Raw genomic sequence first — 17,802 nt, forward strand, 5'->3', positions numbered from 1 at the left:
ATGATTTTGCACCTATTTTGTTTTTAAAAAAGAAGATAAAATAGGCCTTCAATAGTTAGTTTTTGCTTAACGCAGGTTATGTGGATTGCCGCAATGTAACTTTATCCCAAAAAAACAATCATCTGTTAATAGCAGGCAGTGTGTCATCAAGAAAATGGTAATTAAAGCGCGCGCCTGTTATAGTCACAACTTGGTACTAGCATAGTAAAACAAATTTAACACTAGATCTGTATATTGTTGAAAACTGAGCAAAAATGTACCTGCTTCTCAGAATTAAACTCTATTTGAAAATGCGTCGGAATCGTGTATTTAACTATTATATCACAGCCGTCAGCACTGAAGAATAAATCATTACATATTGATTCATTGACCGGTAAAGAAAAAACGCACATCAAATAACATCAAAACTTGATAACATTGTTTTGCCATATAACTATTTGCCATGCTTTAATTAATGATACTTAACTCGATTATATGAATAGAAATAATAATGTTCAACTACACGTGTAAAATAAATTATCTTCATTCGATATGTAGAACTCTAATATTAGTAATATAAATAGAAATAATAATGTTCAAATTCACATGTATAATACATTATATTGATTGAATTATCTTAATTAGACTACTACCTTCCAAACAGACAGTATGGATTCATTATTACATGTCCTTTAACAACCACTTTTCCAAGTAAAGCCTAGAAGTGAGAGAAAAACTATTTGAAATTATTTTTCCTTATCGCGTAAGACCGCAATATTTAAAAACACGATCAATAGCATATAAATCTTTTTCCATGATGAATCAGTTATGTTATCAAAACACTTTGAAATCAGAAATTGGTAGCATTGATTTGTTTAACAAAGTTCTTTAAACACATGTCAAATACTAGTACATATTTCTCAAATTAATTAAAGTAAGAAAAACTAAAAAACTATAAGTAACAAGCTATGAAGTAATAAAAATTTACCTTTGCCATTGTCTTAACCGGCATGTGAAATATTCCGCATTGAATTAAACTTTCTCTGTTGACATAAATTAGGGACAGATGGGGTTCATAAAACATATTATCGCCTGTTTTATCAGAAATTACTGCAAATTGCCCTTCAGACTGCCTCGGTAGATATAATTGCTACACTGCGGTGTCAGGTTACCGCACGGATCTCTGTGTGAGCGAAACATAAAATTTACAAGTTTAATGCACCAGTCAAGGTGTGCGTTTCACTGGTCCATAACGTTGGTTGACAGTTCCTGATTTAAAGGGAAGGTAACCCCTCTCTGACTTGTCTGGATGTGTGATCTTTGTGGACACCATGTTCCGGTGTCCACAACGAAAAATGTGTCCACAACGAAGGTCAAAATCATACAAATGTGTCCACAACGGTAGGAATATGAGGACACACACACACACCACACACTTTTATTTCTATTTTTTTCAACGCTGACAATATTCTTTAAGAAAATATAAGTTACAGTCATTTAAAATAGGTTCTGATGTGTGCTGCATCCATTGTTTTATATAGAATAAAGAAGGCCATTTATTTAGTGTGTTCATGTCTTAAGGGCCCGTCACTGTGTCAAACAGTACGGTGAAAGTACGGGCGTTAGCAAAAACCTTAGTTACTACGCATGCGTCATATTTCCAACATGTCTGCGCCCATCGAACAAGACCCCTAAGAGAAAAAAAAGATTATCTCGTTTAACTCCACACTAGCATTTTGATTTTTCACGTCACTCAAGACTTATTTCATTATTTTGAACAAATATGGCAGAAGTATCACAGCATGAAAATAAAATGCTGAATCTTCAGTTACAAATGAAACAGAATAATGAGGATTTGAAGAACTTTCTGAGCGATCTAGACAACTGGGAAGAGGAAATGAAACAAATTGATTCAAAAATGAAAGAGAAAAAGCAAACAGAGAAAACGGTAATACTAGCACTAGAATTTTTGAACATATTTCAGTCACCTCAATCGCTCAGAGGCAGAGTGTTTTCTTTGATTGGGAGAGGTCTATGGCATACTTATACCAAGGCAGTGGCAAGGGTCAGGTAATCAAGACCGCTCTAAAGTCTTATTGACGAGTAGAAACAACCCAAGGACGAGTGAAATTTTCTGTTTGGTCATCATGCAGGATGAATGCATTTTTAGCTCGGCTTTGCGAGGAAGAAGTAGAGTTATTGTACTTGCGTCGGCTTCGTTGTTGGTTAAAGTCAAATAGCTCTGTTACTATCAAAGCTTTTGACTTGAAACTTTAAATAGTTATTTAGGATAATATGAAAGTAGGTGCTACCTAAAAGGCAGAGCTCCCATGAAAAATCACCAGTGCCCGTTAAAAATTAAAGGAGTGGTGCTGGAAATATCTGGAATTATGGATTCGTTTAGGAAGTTTAATTCTTTAGATCTATTAAAATTATTAATGATAATTCATGATTTTTGAATGCATGTTTTAGACTGCATCAAAATTAATTCTCGACATGTGAAAACTCTACAAATATTCTGTATATAATCAAAAGAAAGTTTGGTATAGATTTACATCTGCACCAAGATAAAGAAAAAAAACGTATTTGAATAATTTCTGTTATTCTTATAAAAACGCACTGCATCAACAATTTTACATAACTTATGATCATACTGGAAACCAGTCACAAAATGATAACTGCTTCAAATTGAAAAGCTTGAACTTTGAAAATTTCAAACCCAACAGAATCTCATTAGGCCAATAGCCAAAGGAATTCTGTGTCTTTGCGTGTGAATGTTGGGCAATGAGGGCTTAATGTAAAAAGTTAATGTTCCAATTCCAAATTTAATTACAATAGACTTTAGTTATACAATATTTTCAAAACTCATAATAATACAAAAAAAAATGAAATAAAAAATAAAAATTAAAAAAAAAAATCTGGTCCAGGTGAGGTTCGAACTCACGACCTCTGGATTTCAACGCGAACTCGCTAACCACTACACCATTGTGGAGTTAAGACGTCATGAGACAAACATAAGTATATATAATAAAGTTCAGTAATGACAGCGTGACAAAAGTCGTTTCAAACCGAAAATATTGTGTTTTATTTCTTTTTTTCTTCGTAGAAAATGTATTTAGCATTAATTTCTTATTATCAAACGCTCATTTGCATTTTTATTCAATATTCAAAGCAGTCAGCGAGACGCTTTTGTCAACCGTAAACAGTAAGCGTCTACTGACGTCTTTACTGATTAATTACTATGTGCATAGTGTACTTGAAAAAATCCGAACAACACCGATTCCAAAAAGTACCACAAATTTTCAACTCGATAGTAAACACAGTTAAGATCTCTCTATTCATTTTATTTTTCATACATTTAACTGTAATGCGACACTGTCGGCGCCGCTTTGCGGCGCCGGTAGCTCTGCTATTAAAGTCTTCACCAGGACAAACAATCCCCATGACTCTGGTTTTAATATTGACAGAGTTATGCCCCTTTTTAACTTTGATTTTTAATTGTTAAATTTCTATAGAATTTTTCCTGGCAAAGCTCTAATTCAGAGTCAAGCACTGAGAAAAGTTGAGCGTGCTGTCTTAAGGACAGCTCCTGTTTGTTAAAAGTTTTGTATGTAAGCTGGTATCTCAGTAACCACTTGTGGGAATGAATTGAAACTTTACATACTTGTTGATTGTTATAATGTTACATGTATGCAGTGCACAGGTCCCATAACTTTGGTTTACTTTTTCATAAAGTTATGACCTTTTTTTGACTTAGCAATTTTCTGATATCTAGTTACGTATCATAAAAGGGGAAAGTTTTATAATGACTACAGCAACCTGATTAATACTTATTTATGTCTATGTTGCCATTATTTCTTACTTGTTTTAGTGCCAAGGCTTTTGAATAGGTGAGCATTGTTGACCTCCAACAGCTCTTATTGTAAAACTTAATCCGAAAATGAGTATGTAAGTGCTTGAATATTTTATTTGTTTGATGCGCTGTGTTTTCATGCTCTTTTAGCTATATTCAGGATAATAAAAGCGGTGTCTAAGGTTCTGAATTTGTAGAATATGAATACGTCAACAGACTGAAGTTCTTCTTATAAGATTTTATTAAAGGCAAAAAGTCATTTGGTTTGTTTTAGGAATTACCACCAGTGAGAAACAGCTTGGAAAAGAAGAAACTGAAGAAGAAAGTGAAGAAAAGAAAAGATGGTACTGATGCTAAACCTAAAAGAATAAGCAGCTATGATTATAGATCATGGGACAAGTTTGATGTGGTAAGCCTTTTAAATTGTTGCTAGATTCTCGTAAGTTAGTACCGGTATTGGAAAAGATCATGCAGACATGATAAGTATACACAGTCATAAGTCAAGGTGGTGTAACTGTGTAGGATTTTTTATTCTAGACTTTTCTAGGTTTAGCTGTTATACCTTTTATTGGAAAGATTGATTGTGATATGTATAATAAAAAATTAAGAATCTTTGTTGTCCCGTTTTTGCAAAACTGGAGTAACTTTAGTTATGAATTGATCAAGTTTGCAGTCAGTTTGACCTTTTTTCACATCACAAGCAAAATAGGGTGTTTAAAATGCGCATTGCAAAATGGCCATTTTGCATTATTTTCATTTGAAACAGAAATATTAATTTTACAGATATTATTTTCAAAAATTTGCAAATACAAGATTTTAATTGAATTAAAGGAAATTGAAAAATGGGGTTTGAATAACAAAAACAATGTATCAGATACAACAGAAAATTTAGGGCTACTAAAAATATATCTTTTTATAAAAGCTCATCATTCAGCAATTTTCAATGAATATATTAGGATAGTCATAACCTTACAAATTAAAATAATTGCAGAATAAAGTTACGTGTATTTTCATGAAGAGGGTGTGTTTTATTCATAATTGTTAAAACCTTCAATTTTGATTTTCTTCAGACTTAGATTTATACTAAATTCAAAATTGGAATGTTTAGAAAAACAATGTAATGTATATTAAACATAGACTTGTTGTTAAAAAAAGTAAGGAAATTAAAGGAAACAATTTTACCTCCACCAAAATATCTGACAGAGTGTATTTAAATATTTTCAGGACAAAGCATGTGAGAGTGACAAATCTTCATCAGATGCCGAGTATGAGACAGATGAGGAATGGGAGAGTGAGAGGAAAAAACAGGCAGCAGTTCTTGAGAAAGATAAGGTATTATAAAGTTACATAAATAAATGATTTGCTTATTACTGACAGTAGTTCCAAGGTATAGTTGATTTTATGTAATAATGATAAACTTTCTGGCATATCATTCGAAACTGTAATGGCATTTGAAACGTGTGTGGCCTAGTGGTCTTTTGGTAACACTTTTGACACTTAATCCAGAGGCCCGGGGCCAGAATCCTGTCCCATGCACAAGAAATATCTGAGTGCTCTTGAGTGTCTCCAACCTACTGAAGAGGCCAGCACTGGTTTCCTGGGAAGGGGAGCTTTTTGTATATGGATGCTTACACTGGGCATCTTAAAAAACCAAGGGGTCTGTAGCAAAGACTTTGGGTTTTCCGCCCAGATCCCTTGTATCAGAATCTGTCTGTCACACTTGTCTGTAACTGTCATAGCTGCTAGTTAGACCAAAGTGCCTCCCAGTCATAATCTGAAATCATGCACAATCGTTAAAACTTTTAGAGTAACAAGAAGAAATAGGAATATGATAAAACAAATGAAAAATTTATCAAAAAAATTTATAGAGGATATTACATGAGTGTCTTTTCATATTGAATTTATTAAGGTTTCGATGGAGGCCTTGAGAAACAAAAATCAAACAACACCAAATCATAGAAAGAAAGAGTTGTTTGACATGAAAATTGAACAGCATGTAAAACATGTATATTACTTTACGAAACAAGTGTCAGTATACTGATATAAACATTGAATTCCGGAAAAGGGCTGCCTAAAGGGGCTCCACTTCCGGACAGTTAAACGCCTTTAAAAACTCACCATTTTCAAAGAACTGTTACACATGTTTGTTTTGATGCATTTGCAATAGCGTGCGAGTGGTGAATTTTCACGTAACAAGGTGGAACATAGTTTTCAGCAATTGTTTATCTTTTTTTCTTTACAAATGGCATTCATTTTCAAAGGGAGACAACTTTTTCTCAAAGATTACTTAAAATAATCGGAAAAAGTTGTTTCCCTTTGAAAATGAATGCCATTTGTACTTAAAATAATTGGGAACAGTTGTCTCCCTTTGAAAATGAATGCCATTTGTAAAGAAATAAAGATAAACAATTGCTGAAAACTGTGTTCCACCTTGTTATGCGAAATTTCACCACTCGCACGCTATTGCAAATGCATCAAAACGAACATGTGTAACAGTTCTTTGAAAATGGTGAGTTTTTAAAGGCGTTTAACTGTCCGGAAGTGGAGCCCCTTTAGGCAGCCCTTTTCCGGAATTCAATGTTTATATCAGTATACTGACACTTGTTTCGTAAAGTAATATACATGTTTTACATGCTGTTCAATTTTCATGTCAAACAACTCTTTCTTTCTATGATTTGGTGTTGTTTGATTTTTGTTTCTCAAGGCCTCCATCGAAACCTTAAATAAGTTGAATAAAATGAGAAAATGCGAGACTCTGCCGAGCATTTTATCAATTTTATTCAACGAGTTCAATATATTCAATGTGGAAAGTCAAAAATGTAATATTCTTTTTATCACATGGTAGCTTTTCCTGTCGAAACATAAAAAAAATTCTACTTTCCTTTACTATATAAAAAGTTGATTTGACCAACGTCTCCTATTGACGTCAAAGCTTGTTTAACAAGTATATTATCATTTTTATGTAATGGCGTTATTACACTCCTGCGACGTCAAACATGTGATAAAAGAATTTTATGTCATTAGTTAATTCGGTCAGTAGCAACAGTTACTAAATAGTAAGTATTTTCTGCAGTCTTTCATTAACAGTGTACATGTTGGTCACTTCATAAATGACTTATTTCTTGTAGGGAAATGAGTATTTCAAGAAAGGGGACTATGCCAGTGCCATTGAGTGTTACACAAAGGGAGCTGACTTGGACCCTACAAACCCACTGTTACCAGCCAACAGGGCTATGGCACTTCTTAAACAAGACAAGTATTTACTTTTTCTCAAATATCTGATCAGTTAAAAAAAAGAAGGATTATATAGTAATTGTGATTTAATTGTTTTGTAACTGTTTACACATTTTTTTGGCCCTTTTTGCACATTTGTATATTGTAATTTTTTACAACAGTTTATATAAAAGTCTTATTCTTTAGTTTCTTACAAAGGTGTCTTTGTAAAAAAAGTTTAAACCTGTCAGAAGAAATTTTTTTTTTGAATATCCTCTATGAGCTTTGACCAGCTTGTTATACACTCGATCAAGGTCACAATGACCTGGAGATCTTAATGGTCTCTTGTTGGTAGCTGGGGTCAATGTACATTAAACTTCATAGTATGTCAATGATTGACAATGTTCATTAATATAGCCTGTTGTTGTAAGGGCCAGGAAGTCAGAGGGTAAACTCACAGAAACCTTCTGACTTAAATTAGTTAAGGATCCACAGCTAGAGAATACTTGCGTCTACAGCCAAGAAAGTATATAGCATGATTGTCAGTAGATGACCCTCTTGGTTTTGGTGCCATTGCATCATAGGTCAATATCACAGCATACTTGAGACAGAAAGTTTAAACATTCTGTTACTTCGAGCAGGCCATCATGGGGGCATAATTATATATTATTTAAATTTTGCAAACAGCTTTTGGTGTTTTTGATAGCTTTTAATTTACAGCATAAAATTTGAAATATGTAGAAAATGCATTGGTACACCACATATGATTTGAAATGATTATTGTAATGTGATTTTATAATAATCATATTCTTCTAAAATAGAATAGAAAGTATTTTCATAAATTATTTGACCATTAGCTGCATGCTAAGTTTAAAGGTTGTTTATGGTTACTGTATGATCATAATTTCAAGAAAATGTTAAAGTGATGAGCTGTAATGTATTTGGAACCAATTAAACAATTCTTGTGATATCAGTTCATAATATCATATCTTTACTTGTATTTAAGAACTAATGCAAAGACAGTGATTCAGAAAGTATCATTCTACCAAGTATCTGCTTGTCCATATGATTTATGATGTATCTTTTTGTGACAGGTTTGGAGCGGCAGAACTTGATTGTTCTGTGGCCTTGAGTTTAGATCCACTGTATACAAAGGCCTATTTAAGACGAGCATCAGCAAGACTGGGGATGAAGAAGTTTATGGAAGCAAAAGCAGACTTTGAGAAAGTTTTACAGCTTGAACCACAGAACAAAAAAGCTAAATCCGACCTTGAACTGATTGAAAAGGTAAGAAATAAGGTTATTACCATGAAAATTTACAGTTGGCCATGTACTTCAAATAGACTGCCATGTGGGTTGCCAAGAACTGAAGTAGAATTTAAACTTTGAAATGTTTCTTTTATTTATTTGAAGTTACATTGCATATATTTTGTGATTTCTATGCCAGTAAATTAAATATTTGCAAGTATGAAAATCTCTAAGACAAATGCAAAGACATGAAAATCTTAATTGCTTTGGCAAGCATGTCAGTAAGGGTAAGGTCAGAATGAGCTTAAAACCTGCTATATTGATAACTTGTTAGCAAAAAGTTAAGTCAAAGGATATAAAAGGGACACAGTACAAAGTTTTGATATAACAAGTTGTTTTTATGTCACTGCCATCAAAAGGGGATGTGTATAGTGTTATCCCTGTCTGCATGCACATCTGCATGTGTGTATGTGAGAGTTTGGAAAGTCGAGCCCCGTCAATAACTTTGTTGTGCATAATCATTTTGCGATTACATTGACAATCTTAAGAAGATGATATGTTGTCTGCAAGACCCAGAGTCTAGCTCAAAGGTCAGAGTCACACTTTGAGGTCAAAGATTTAAGGTCATTTTCTTGTCAGCTTTATATTAAACTTCTTTTATGCATGCATGCATATTCAAATAACTGGACACTAACTTAAACCATAACATGACATTGTGAAATAATAGAGAGCAGTAGGAGATTTTGCAAGTCCTTATTCATATAGAAGCTGTCACTGTAGGTTACTATAGTATCATGCTGTGTACTTGTATTCATCTTTAGAAATAAAGTTTACATTTTCCACTATAAACAAAGATACTGGAATGTTTGCAGAAAACAATTAAACTTTTTGTTCAAATATTCAAACATTGTTGCAATTTGAATAATACTTTTTTTATCTCATTTAAATGAATGTGTGATATGTCTTAAAAGTATGTTGGGGAGAAAATTTATTTAGAATGAATTACATGCACATTTTAAGATTATAATAGTGAGTTTAGGGACTATAGTCCTAAAATGCAACCTTTCCTTATTTCAAGCTGGAGGTCTAAGTCAACCAGTCGAAAACTTAGTTAGGTAACCTCGAACTCTTGTAGCTTTGCAATACTTTAGTATCTTGTTTAATGTTATCAAAGATGTTGTGGAACATACAGAAGTTAATAATATTTTGTGTTTTAAGGAGTTAGCCAAGGAAAAGCTTGTGTCCCATTCTGACACAGCTGTCAATCCAGCTGCTGGTATAGTTAAAGCAATCTCAAAACCTGCAAGTGAGAGATCCAAGGTTAGTATCTATGAATGCACATTCTGACATAACTGCCAGTACTGCTGCTGGTATAGTTAAAGCAGTTTGCAAACAACATAGATTCAAGGTGAGAATCACTGTGCATCACAATCTGTCTCAGTTGGCAGTTTAGCAATCTCAAAACCTCTACCCGAGGGATCCAAAGAGATTATTATTGTGTGTCACATTTAGGCGCTGCTGGTATAATCAAACCAATCTCAATACTTCCAAGTGAGAGATGATCCAATCTTAAGTATTCTTATATGCCACATTCTAATACATTTTGCAGTCCCACTGCTAGCATAGCTGAGCCAGTCTGTAAAGTGGGGGCCTCTGCTGCTAATAAGTTAAGGTCAGCCAGTCTGTAAACTGGGGGCCTCTGCGGCTAATAAGTTAAGGTCAGCCAGTCTGTAAACTGGGGGCCTCTGCTGCTAATAAGTTAAGGTCAGCCAGTCTGTAAACTGGGGGCCTCTGCGGCTAATAAGTTAAGGTCAGCCAGTCTGTAAACTGGGGACCTCTGCGGCTAATAAGTTAAGGTCAGCCAGTCTGTAAACTGGGGGCCTCTGCAGCTAATAAGTTAAGGTCAGCCATTCTGTAAACTGGGGGCCTCTGCTGCTAATAAGTTAAGGTCAGCCAGTCTGTAAACTGTGGGCCTCTGCGGCTAATAAGTTAAGGTCAGCCAGTCTGTAAACTGGGGGCCTCTGCGGCTAATAAGTTAAGGTCAGCCAGTCTTTAAACTGGGGGCCTCTGCGGCTAATAAGTTAAGGTCAGCCAGTCTGTAAACTGGGGGCCTCTGCTGCTAATAAGTTAAGGTCAGTGACTGAATCACTTGCCCCTCACTGCTGTGGGTTCGAAACCTTGCTTGGGGTGTAAAATTCTTTTATGTGAGTTAGCTGTCTATGTTTGCTTTCAAAGAGTCAGTGGTTCTACCAAGATAGAACAAACACACCTCGAAATGAGAGATCCAAGGTTAGTAGTTGGTGCAGTCTTTAAACCTGCAAGTGAAAGATCTGACATTTTGCAGTTCAGCTGCTGGTATAGTTATAGCAAATGTGCAAGGTCCAAGGCTACTACATCCATTTTACATCTTCTGGCATTTTTAAAAGTAGAACATCTTACTTGAATAAGGATAGGAAAATTTTAGTACCTTGTATTCTCACAGTTTGACATAAAATGAAAAACTGAAACAGGTGAAAACTGGTAAGGAACATTTATTAATATTGTCAGTGTGTTCATTACGATGCTTTAGAAGCTTTGGAACATTGTGTTTGTAGTGCACAGGGATACCTAGAGTAAATTTATGTGTAAATACCTACTCTGTATGTTTTTATAAAAGCAATTACAACAGAATTCAGATTTTGAGCAGTTTGAAACAGTTTCATTGTAACCAAAAATCTGAGTTATGTCAAACTTTAGCATTTATATATGAATTTGATATTTAGTTTAGTGTTATAAATTAGAAAATTTTATCACGAAATGTTTGTTTGTACAAAAGAAAAAAACAGCAAAAAAAAAAATTATATTTTCTTAGAGCTTTTATAAAGTTTTTGACAATGTAACTATATTTGGTGTATTTTTACTGAAACAGAAACCTCTGAGGAGAATAAACATTGAAGAAGTTGGAGTTGAAGAGATTGATATACGATCAGCTGTGGCAAGAGTGGAGGCCACACAGAGCCAGACCAAGAGAGATATAGTAGAGAAAGAGGAAGACAGATTCCAACAGTTTACTGTAAATTCCCCTGCAGACATAGCTGCTCTTAGTGTTAGAAATACAGGAAAGAATAATGATTTACCAAATGGTGTTAATGCTGAAACTGATCAAGTTAATGATACAACAACCAGTGTATGTGATAAAACAAATAACAACAAACAGACAGCTGTGCCAAATTCAAAAGAGAAAAATGTGTCAGTTAACAAGATCAACAAGTCCAAAAATGGTGCAGGTGACAATAAAAAATCGAGTGTAGCTGATACTTATGCTTCTGAGACAGGGAGTCGGGTTTCACCACGAGATAATCCAGTTCCTGTGAATTCAGTCCAGTTTCAAGCAGATTACCGGAGGCTGAAAGTTGATAAACATGCATTTTATCAGTATTTCAAGGTATTACATACTTCAAACTATGTTTTCACTTCTTGATGGGAAGGAGACTAATAGCTAAAATACATACAGAATTAGGAATTTGGAACAGACTCTTCATTTTTAGCTCACCTGTCACATAGTGACAAGGTGAGCTTTTGTGATTGCCCTTCGTCCATCATCCGCCCGTCCATCCGTCGTCCGTCTGTCCACAATTTCCTTGTGAACACGATAGAGACCACAATTTGTATTTGATTTTTATCAAACTTGCACACAACTTGTATGGGCATAATATCTCGGTACCTTTTGAAAACTGGCCAGATCCCATCATGGGTTCCAGAGTTATGGCCCCTTAAAGGGCCAAAAATTGCTGTTTTTGGCTTGTTAACACGATAGAGACAACATTTTGCTATCAACTTTAATAAAACTTGCACACAACTTGTATTGGCATAATATCTCAATACCTTTCGAAAACTGGCCAGATCCAATCATTGGTTCCAGAGTTATGGCCCCTTAAAGGGCCATCATTTGCTATTTTGGGCTTGTGAACACGATAGAGACCACATTTTGCAATCAACTTTAATCTAACTTGCACACAACTTGTATTAGCATAATATCTTGGTTCTTTTCGAAAACTGGCCAGATCCTATCATGCGTTACAGAGTAATGGCCCATTAAAGGGCCAAAATTTGCTTTTTTGGCTTGTGAACACGATAGACAACATTTTGCAATCGACTATAATCAAACTTGCATTTATGGTTTGATTTGATACAAGCTTGCAAAATATCTTCAACAACAATAAATTTTGGATTCCATGATAAATCTGTCAGATCCAATCATAGGTTCGGGAGTTACAGCCCCTGATTGACCACTGAAAGAGCCAAAATTTGGTAATTTTTACCTTGTGAACAGGATAGAAGTGACATTTTATATTTGATTTACACCACACTTACACACAACTTAAATCACAATAAGATCTTGGTTCCTTTCGAAAACTGGCTAGATTCCTTCATGAGTTCTAGAGTTACTGCCCCTGAAAGCGGCAAAATTTTCTATTTTGGACTTTTCAGCCATATAAAGGTTTCATTTATGCTTTGATTTGATACAAACTTGCACAGAATAGTTATCTTGATGATCTCTAGGCCTGAATTGAAACCGGGTCATGTTGGGTCAAAAACTAGGTCAACAGGTCAAATCAAAGGAAAAACTTGTTAACAACCTAGAGGCCACATTTATGACCGTATCTTCATGAAACTTGGTCAGAATGTTTATCTTGATGATTTCTAGGCCAAAATCGAAACTGATTCATATGGGGTCAAAAACTAGGTCACCCGGTCAAATCTAAGGAAACGCTTGATACACTTAAGAGGCCATGTTTATGATCCTATCTGCATGGAACATGGTCAAAATGATGATGTTGATGATCTTTAGCCCTTCGAATCTGGATCATGTGGGGTCTAAAACTAGGTCACCTGGTAAAATCAAAGAAAAACCTTGTGCATGCAATAGGGGCTGCATTTTTCAACTGATATGCATGAAACTTGGTCAGAATGTTTGTCTGCATGAAATCTTGGATTTTTTTTTATCTTGATCATGTGGGGTCAAAATCTAGGTCACCAGGTCAAATCAAAGAATAAGCTTGTTTACATCCTAGTGGGCACATTTTTGATTCTATCTTCATAAAACATGGTCAGAATGTTTGTTATCATGGAGTCTTGAATGATTTCAAATCTGGGTCACATGGGGTCAAAAACTGGATCACTAGGTCAAATCAGAGGAAAAGCCTGTATACACTAGATGCCACTTTTTTGCTCCAATCGTCCCGAAACGTTGTCAGAATGTTTGTTTTCATGAAATGGGTGTGTTCAAATCTGGGTCATGTAGGGTAAAAAACTAGGTCACTAGGTCAAGTCAAAGAAAATGCTTGTTTACACTCTGTGACTCAAGAGGCCACGTTTTTAGTCCAATCTTAATGAAAATTGGTCAGAATATTTGTCTCCATGATATCACTAGGTAAAAAATGTTTACACTGTTATGGTGTGTTACTCAGGTGAGCGACCTAGGGCCATCTTGGCCCTCTTGTTTATTTCGAATTTAAGGTTAGAGTTTTGATGCACTTTCACTTTAACCCAGCTATTGATTCACTTAAAGTACTTGTTCACATCATCACCCGCATCATATGACCTCAGGGTTATAATGGGACACCAGATCTTAAAAATAAAAAAAGATCATAACTTTTTCTCTAGAAACACCTGATGGATCACTTTGTCTGAGGTATCCTAATATGGACCTCTCTATAATTGTTCACATGGTTTTGTTTGGCACCTTGTATGGAATACCAGAGCTAAAAAGAGAAAAAAAAAATTGAATAACTTCTTCTCAGGAATGCTTGATGGATCTCCACCAAATTTGGTCTATAGCATCCTTATACGCTCCTGTCACAATTTTGTTTAATGGTTCTGCTTGGCTCCCTTTTAGGTGTTGTAAGAACTAAAAATAGATAAAAACCTTGAAACAATTTCTTCTCATAAAGGACTTGAAGGATCTTCACCAAACTTGGTCGGTAGCATCCTTGTATGGACTTCTTTCAGATTTGGTCAAGTGGTTTTGCTTTGTCACCAGAGGTAAAAAAAAAAAAAAAAACAGAAAAAATCTTTTAAATGGCTTAATCTCATATGAACCACATGGTGGATTGTCATCAAAGTTAGTGTGTAATGCTTCAAATTTGTTAATTCTCTTGTTTTTCAAGTTCTTTTACCAGAGTGAAAAAAATAGAGAAAAAACTTTAATCAACTTGTTCACATGAACCACTTGATGGATCTTCACCAAACTTATTCTAAAGCATCTTTGCATGAACCTCTTTTTTTTGTTTTTTTTGGTTAGATTGCTATTAGAACTGAAAACAGAAAAATCATTTTATAACTTCATTCTCATGAACTGCTTGTAAAGTCTTTGCTAAACTTGGTCTTTAGCATTGTCGGATTTCTAAACTTCATTTAAATATTTTCTCTTCACTGCAGGTAATGTTACCAGAGCTGAAAAATCTTTTAATGAACTTTATGGACTTTATTGCGTTTTACTGGAAAATATTTCTTGAATTTTTTTTCTTCAGAAAATTGCTCCTAGTGACTACTCAAAGCTGTTTGGGCAATTTCTTGATGCAGATGTTCTACAGACAATCCTACTTGTTATTAAAGACTGCTACATTCCGTAAGTCAGTTTAATAAAATATAGACCATAGTTTAATTTCTTCTATTAGAATTATTTTACTTATCAAGACATGTTTTTTTGTATTGCATTTTAATATCATTTACAGAATTCATTGTTACATTTCACGTTTTTTGGGGTTTATTTTTGTGTTTTATAGATTTTCTATATTTCAGTGATGGATATAAGTATATTTCAGTGGTATAGATTTTGACAAAGTTTCGTCAATGATGAGTGTCTTACTTGCCTCCAATATTGCAGTAACAGAGACAAGTGTTTTACTCTTCTTCTATATTTCAGTAATGGAGATGATTGTTTGGAGTGCCTTCAGAATCTTGCTTCAGTGAGAAGGTTCTCTATGGTAGTTATGTTCATGTCCAAAAAGGATAAACAAGGTATCATAGAAATTATAATTTCTAGCAAACGTTTCAAAGAATAGGTAGAGCTATTGCACTCATTCGTCAGCATCCATGTCAAAATTTTTTTGCTAAGTTTTTGTGTATAACCACAAGTGGGAATGGATTGAAACTTGCATAGATTCTGTAACTGTTTTGCTTTTTCATTTTTCAAGTTACAAACCTTTACCCTCATTCTGCCTTTATTATGTCTCCCACACCACTGTGGTAGGGGACATATTGATTTACTCTTGTCTGTGTCTATGTCCGTCAGTCTGTCACAAATCTTGTCCACGCTCTAAGTCGAACATTTCTCATCCGATCTTCACCAAACATGAACAAAATGTGTTTGCCAAAAAGTCCTTGGCCAAGTTTGATAACTAGCCAAATCTGCCTAGGCACTTCGGAATTATGGCCCTTGAATTACTGAAAATACTGATGCCAGTGATACAGGTCTTATTGCATGGTTGACTCGGATACATAATGGAGAAGAAATGCCAATCTAGGTGGTTAGGCAGTTGTGGGAGACATGCGCTTTTCTCAAAAGCAGCTCTAGTTTAGTATTTCCTTTGTGTTCTAAGAAGGTAAAATTCTATGAATCTTACAGACATTAAAGTGATAGTGTTACCCAGTTTATTCTTGTTTGTTTCATTGTAAACTTTCTTTCACCATTCTTTTTTTACAAGGCTTTTGAATAGTGGAGCATTGCTGTTTTCCAACAGTTCTTGTAACAGATGAACATATTTGATATCTGAATATAAATGTCAAATTTTGGAATGATTTTCAGCTAGGGCATTCTCTTTGGACTAAAATTAATTTTGCATTTACTTGTTATTACCATTGCCAGCTTTGTTAATTCCATTTACCATGTAATATGTTATATTCTTACAATAGATTCTATATAAATTATTATTAATTAGAAATATTTCAAGTCAAGCAAAACTTTATATGGATTTATGAGAAAATTAGAAGTTTCTTCTTACTACTTGCCTTCAGATAGAAAAAATATTTTAGTACCTTTGTTTTGCTTACTTCTAAGATACAGAAAGATCCATAACAGAATAACGTATTACTGTTTTACAGTTAAGGTATCGATTCTTATATATTTTGATAAAAAGACACTTAACCCTTATCATGTTGGACACAATTGATTTTGCCTTTGCAACCAGTGCAGATCATGATCATCCTGCACATCCATGCAGTTTGATCATGACCTACACTGTTTGCCATTCAGTCAGTATCTTTTGGTATGCACCCCTTTTAACAGTTACTGGTACTCTCCAAATTGAAAGATGGACAAGTTCATTATAGAAATTTAGCAGGGTAAGGGTTAAAACAAAATCAGTTTGACCTATTTAAGCTTTACATATTTCCTCAGAGTTGCAACTACAGACATTATTATTTTTTTTTGTTTTCTTTTCAGTTTTAACAGACATCTTCACACATCTGAGAGACGGTGGACGCCATGCGGAGGCTGACATTAGTTCTCTTGCTATGAAATATGACATGAGATAACCTCTGTGCATGATAATCTCGTTTTTGACAAACTTAAGTATTGATGCTTTGTGTTGAATTAAAGTTTTGAACATTCAAATAATGTTGTATTTGTAATTTACCTCTTTCAAACAAGATGATATGCTAGACAGTGTTGTAACAGTTGATTAAATTTTTACCTGGACTATACAAAAAATATAAAGGAGAGCTTACTTATTCACCTCTTTTTATGCCCCCCAGCATCTACTGATGCTGGAGGCATATAGTGATTGTCCTGTCCGTCCGTTTGTTCATCCGTCCGTACGAGGTTAACCAAATGGGATCGTTTCGTCTAGCATCAATTCCCCTTACTAGAATGACTTTATACTAATGCAGATGTAACCTGTGACCATTCCTCATCTTCAGACATCACCTGACCTCAGTTTGACCTTGACCTCATTTTGGACTTAGGTTGCTTTATATTGGCCATCTCTTGGTTAACCAAATGGGACCGTTTGGTCTAGCATCAATACCCCTTACAAGAATGAATTGATACTAATACAGATGTAAACTGTGACCATTCCTCATCTTCAAACATCACCTGACCTCAGTTTGACCTTGACCTCGTTTTGGACTTGGGTGCAAAATCTATCGACAAGGATGCCACTGGGGGCATCAAGCGTTTATTGAACGCAGCTTCTTGTTTCAAAACCAGATTCATCAAAAAAATCTTAATGTTATTTTTCCTTTAAATGGTCATATTGTAGATGCTAAAATAGATCTCATAACTTGGCAAATTACTAATCTTGCAATGCCTGAGAAAAAATCCTAAGCAATCAACACTGTGTCACTTTCTAAAATGTGCAGTAGCAAACTAAGCTCTTTTTATCATATCATCCTTATGCATCTTCCTCGATTATTACTTTCACAGCATCAATGTCTTTGTTAGACTCGGCAGTCAGAGGGCGCCCAGGATGGGCCTCATCTTTGGTGCTAGTTGTCTCCTCTTTAAAGAGATACCCATAGGGCAATAG

At 34.7% G+C, this 17,802-nt stretch overlaps 1 protein-coding gene across 1 annotated transcript; it reads left to right on the forward strand.

The window, feature by feature from the left end:
• Positions 1-1,633: 1,633 nt before the first annotated feature.
• Positions 1,634-16,892, forward strand: LOC123529085 (RNA polymerase II-associated protein 3-like). Its single transcript, XM_045309290.2, has 10 exons — positions 1,634-1,927; positions 4,107-4,241; positions 5,057-5,164; positions 6,961-7,088; positions 8,140-8,332; positions 9,512-9,613; positions 11,202-11,717; positions 14,806-14,903; positions 15,201-15,295; positions 16,719-16,892. Exons 1-10 carry the CDS (start codon positions 1,763-1,765, stop codon positions 16,808-16,810), a joined length of 1,632 nt encoding a protein of 543 aa, XP_045165225.2. The 5' UTR covers positions 1,634-1,762; the 3' UTR covers positions 16,811-16,892.
• The last annotated feature ends 910 nt before the right edge of the window (positions 16,893-17,802 follow it).

Source organism: Mercenaria mercenaria, chromosome 13 (genome assembly GCF_021730395.1).
Source record: "Mercenaria mercenaria strain notata chromosome 13, MADL_Memer_1, whole genome shotgun sequence".
Taxonomy (NCBI): domain Eukaryota; kingdom Metazoa; phylum Mollusca; class Bivalvia; order Venerida; family Veneridae; genus Mercenaria; species Mercenaria mercenaria.

Coding starts and splice junctions, on each gene's coding strand:
- LOC123529085 (XM_045309290.2), top strand. CDS start 1,763: ATGGCAGAAGTATCACAGCATGAAAATAAAATGCTGAATCTTCAGTTA. Junction 7,089..8,139: donor GCACTTCTTAAACAAGACAA/GTATTTACTTTT, acceptor TTTTTGTGACAG/GTTTGGAGCGGCAGAACTTG. Junction 14,904..15,200: donor ATTAAAGACTGCTACATTCC/GTAAGTCAGTTT, acceptor TCTATATTTCAG/TAATGGAGATGATTGTTTGG.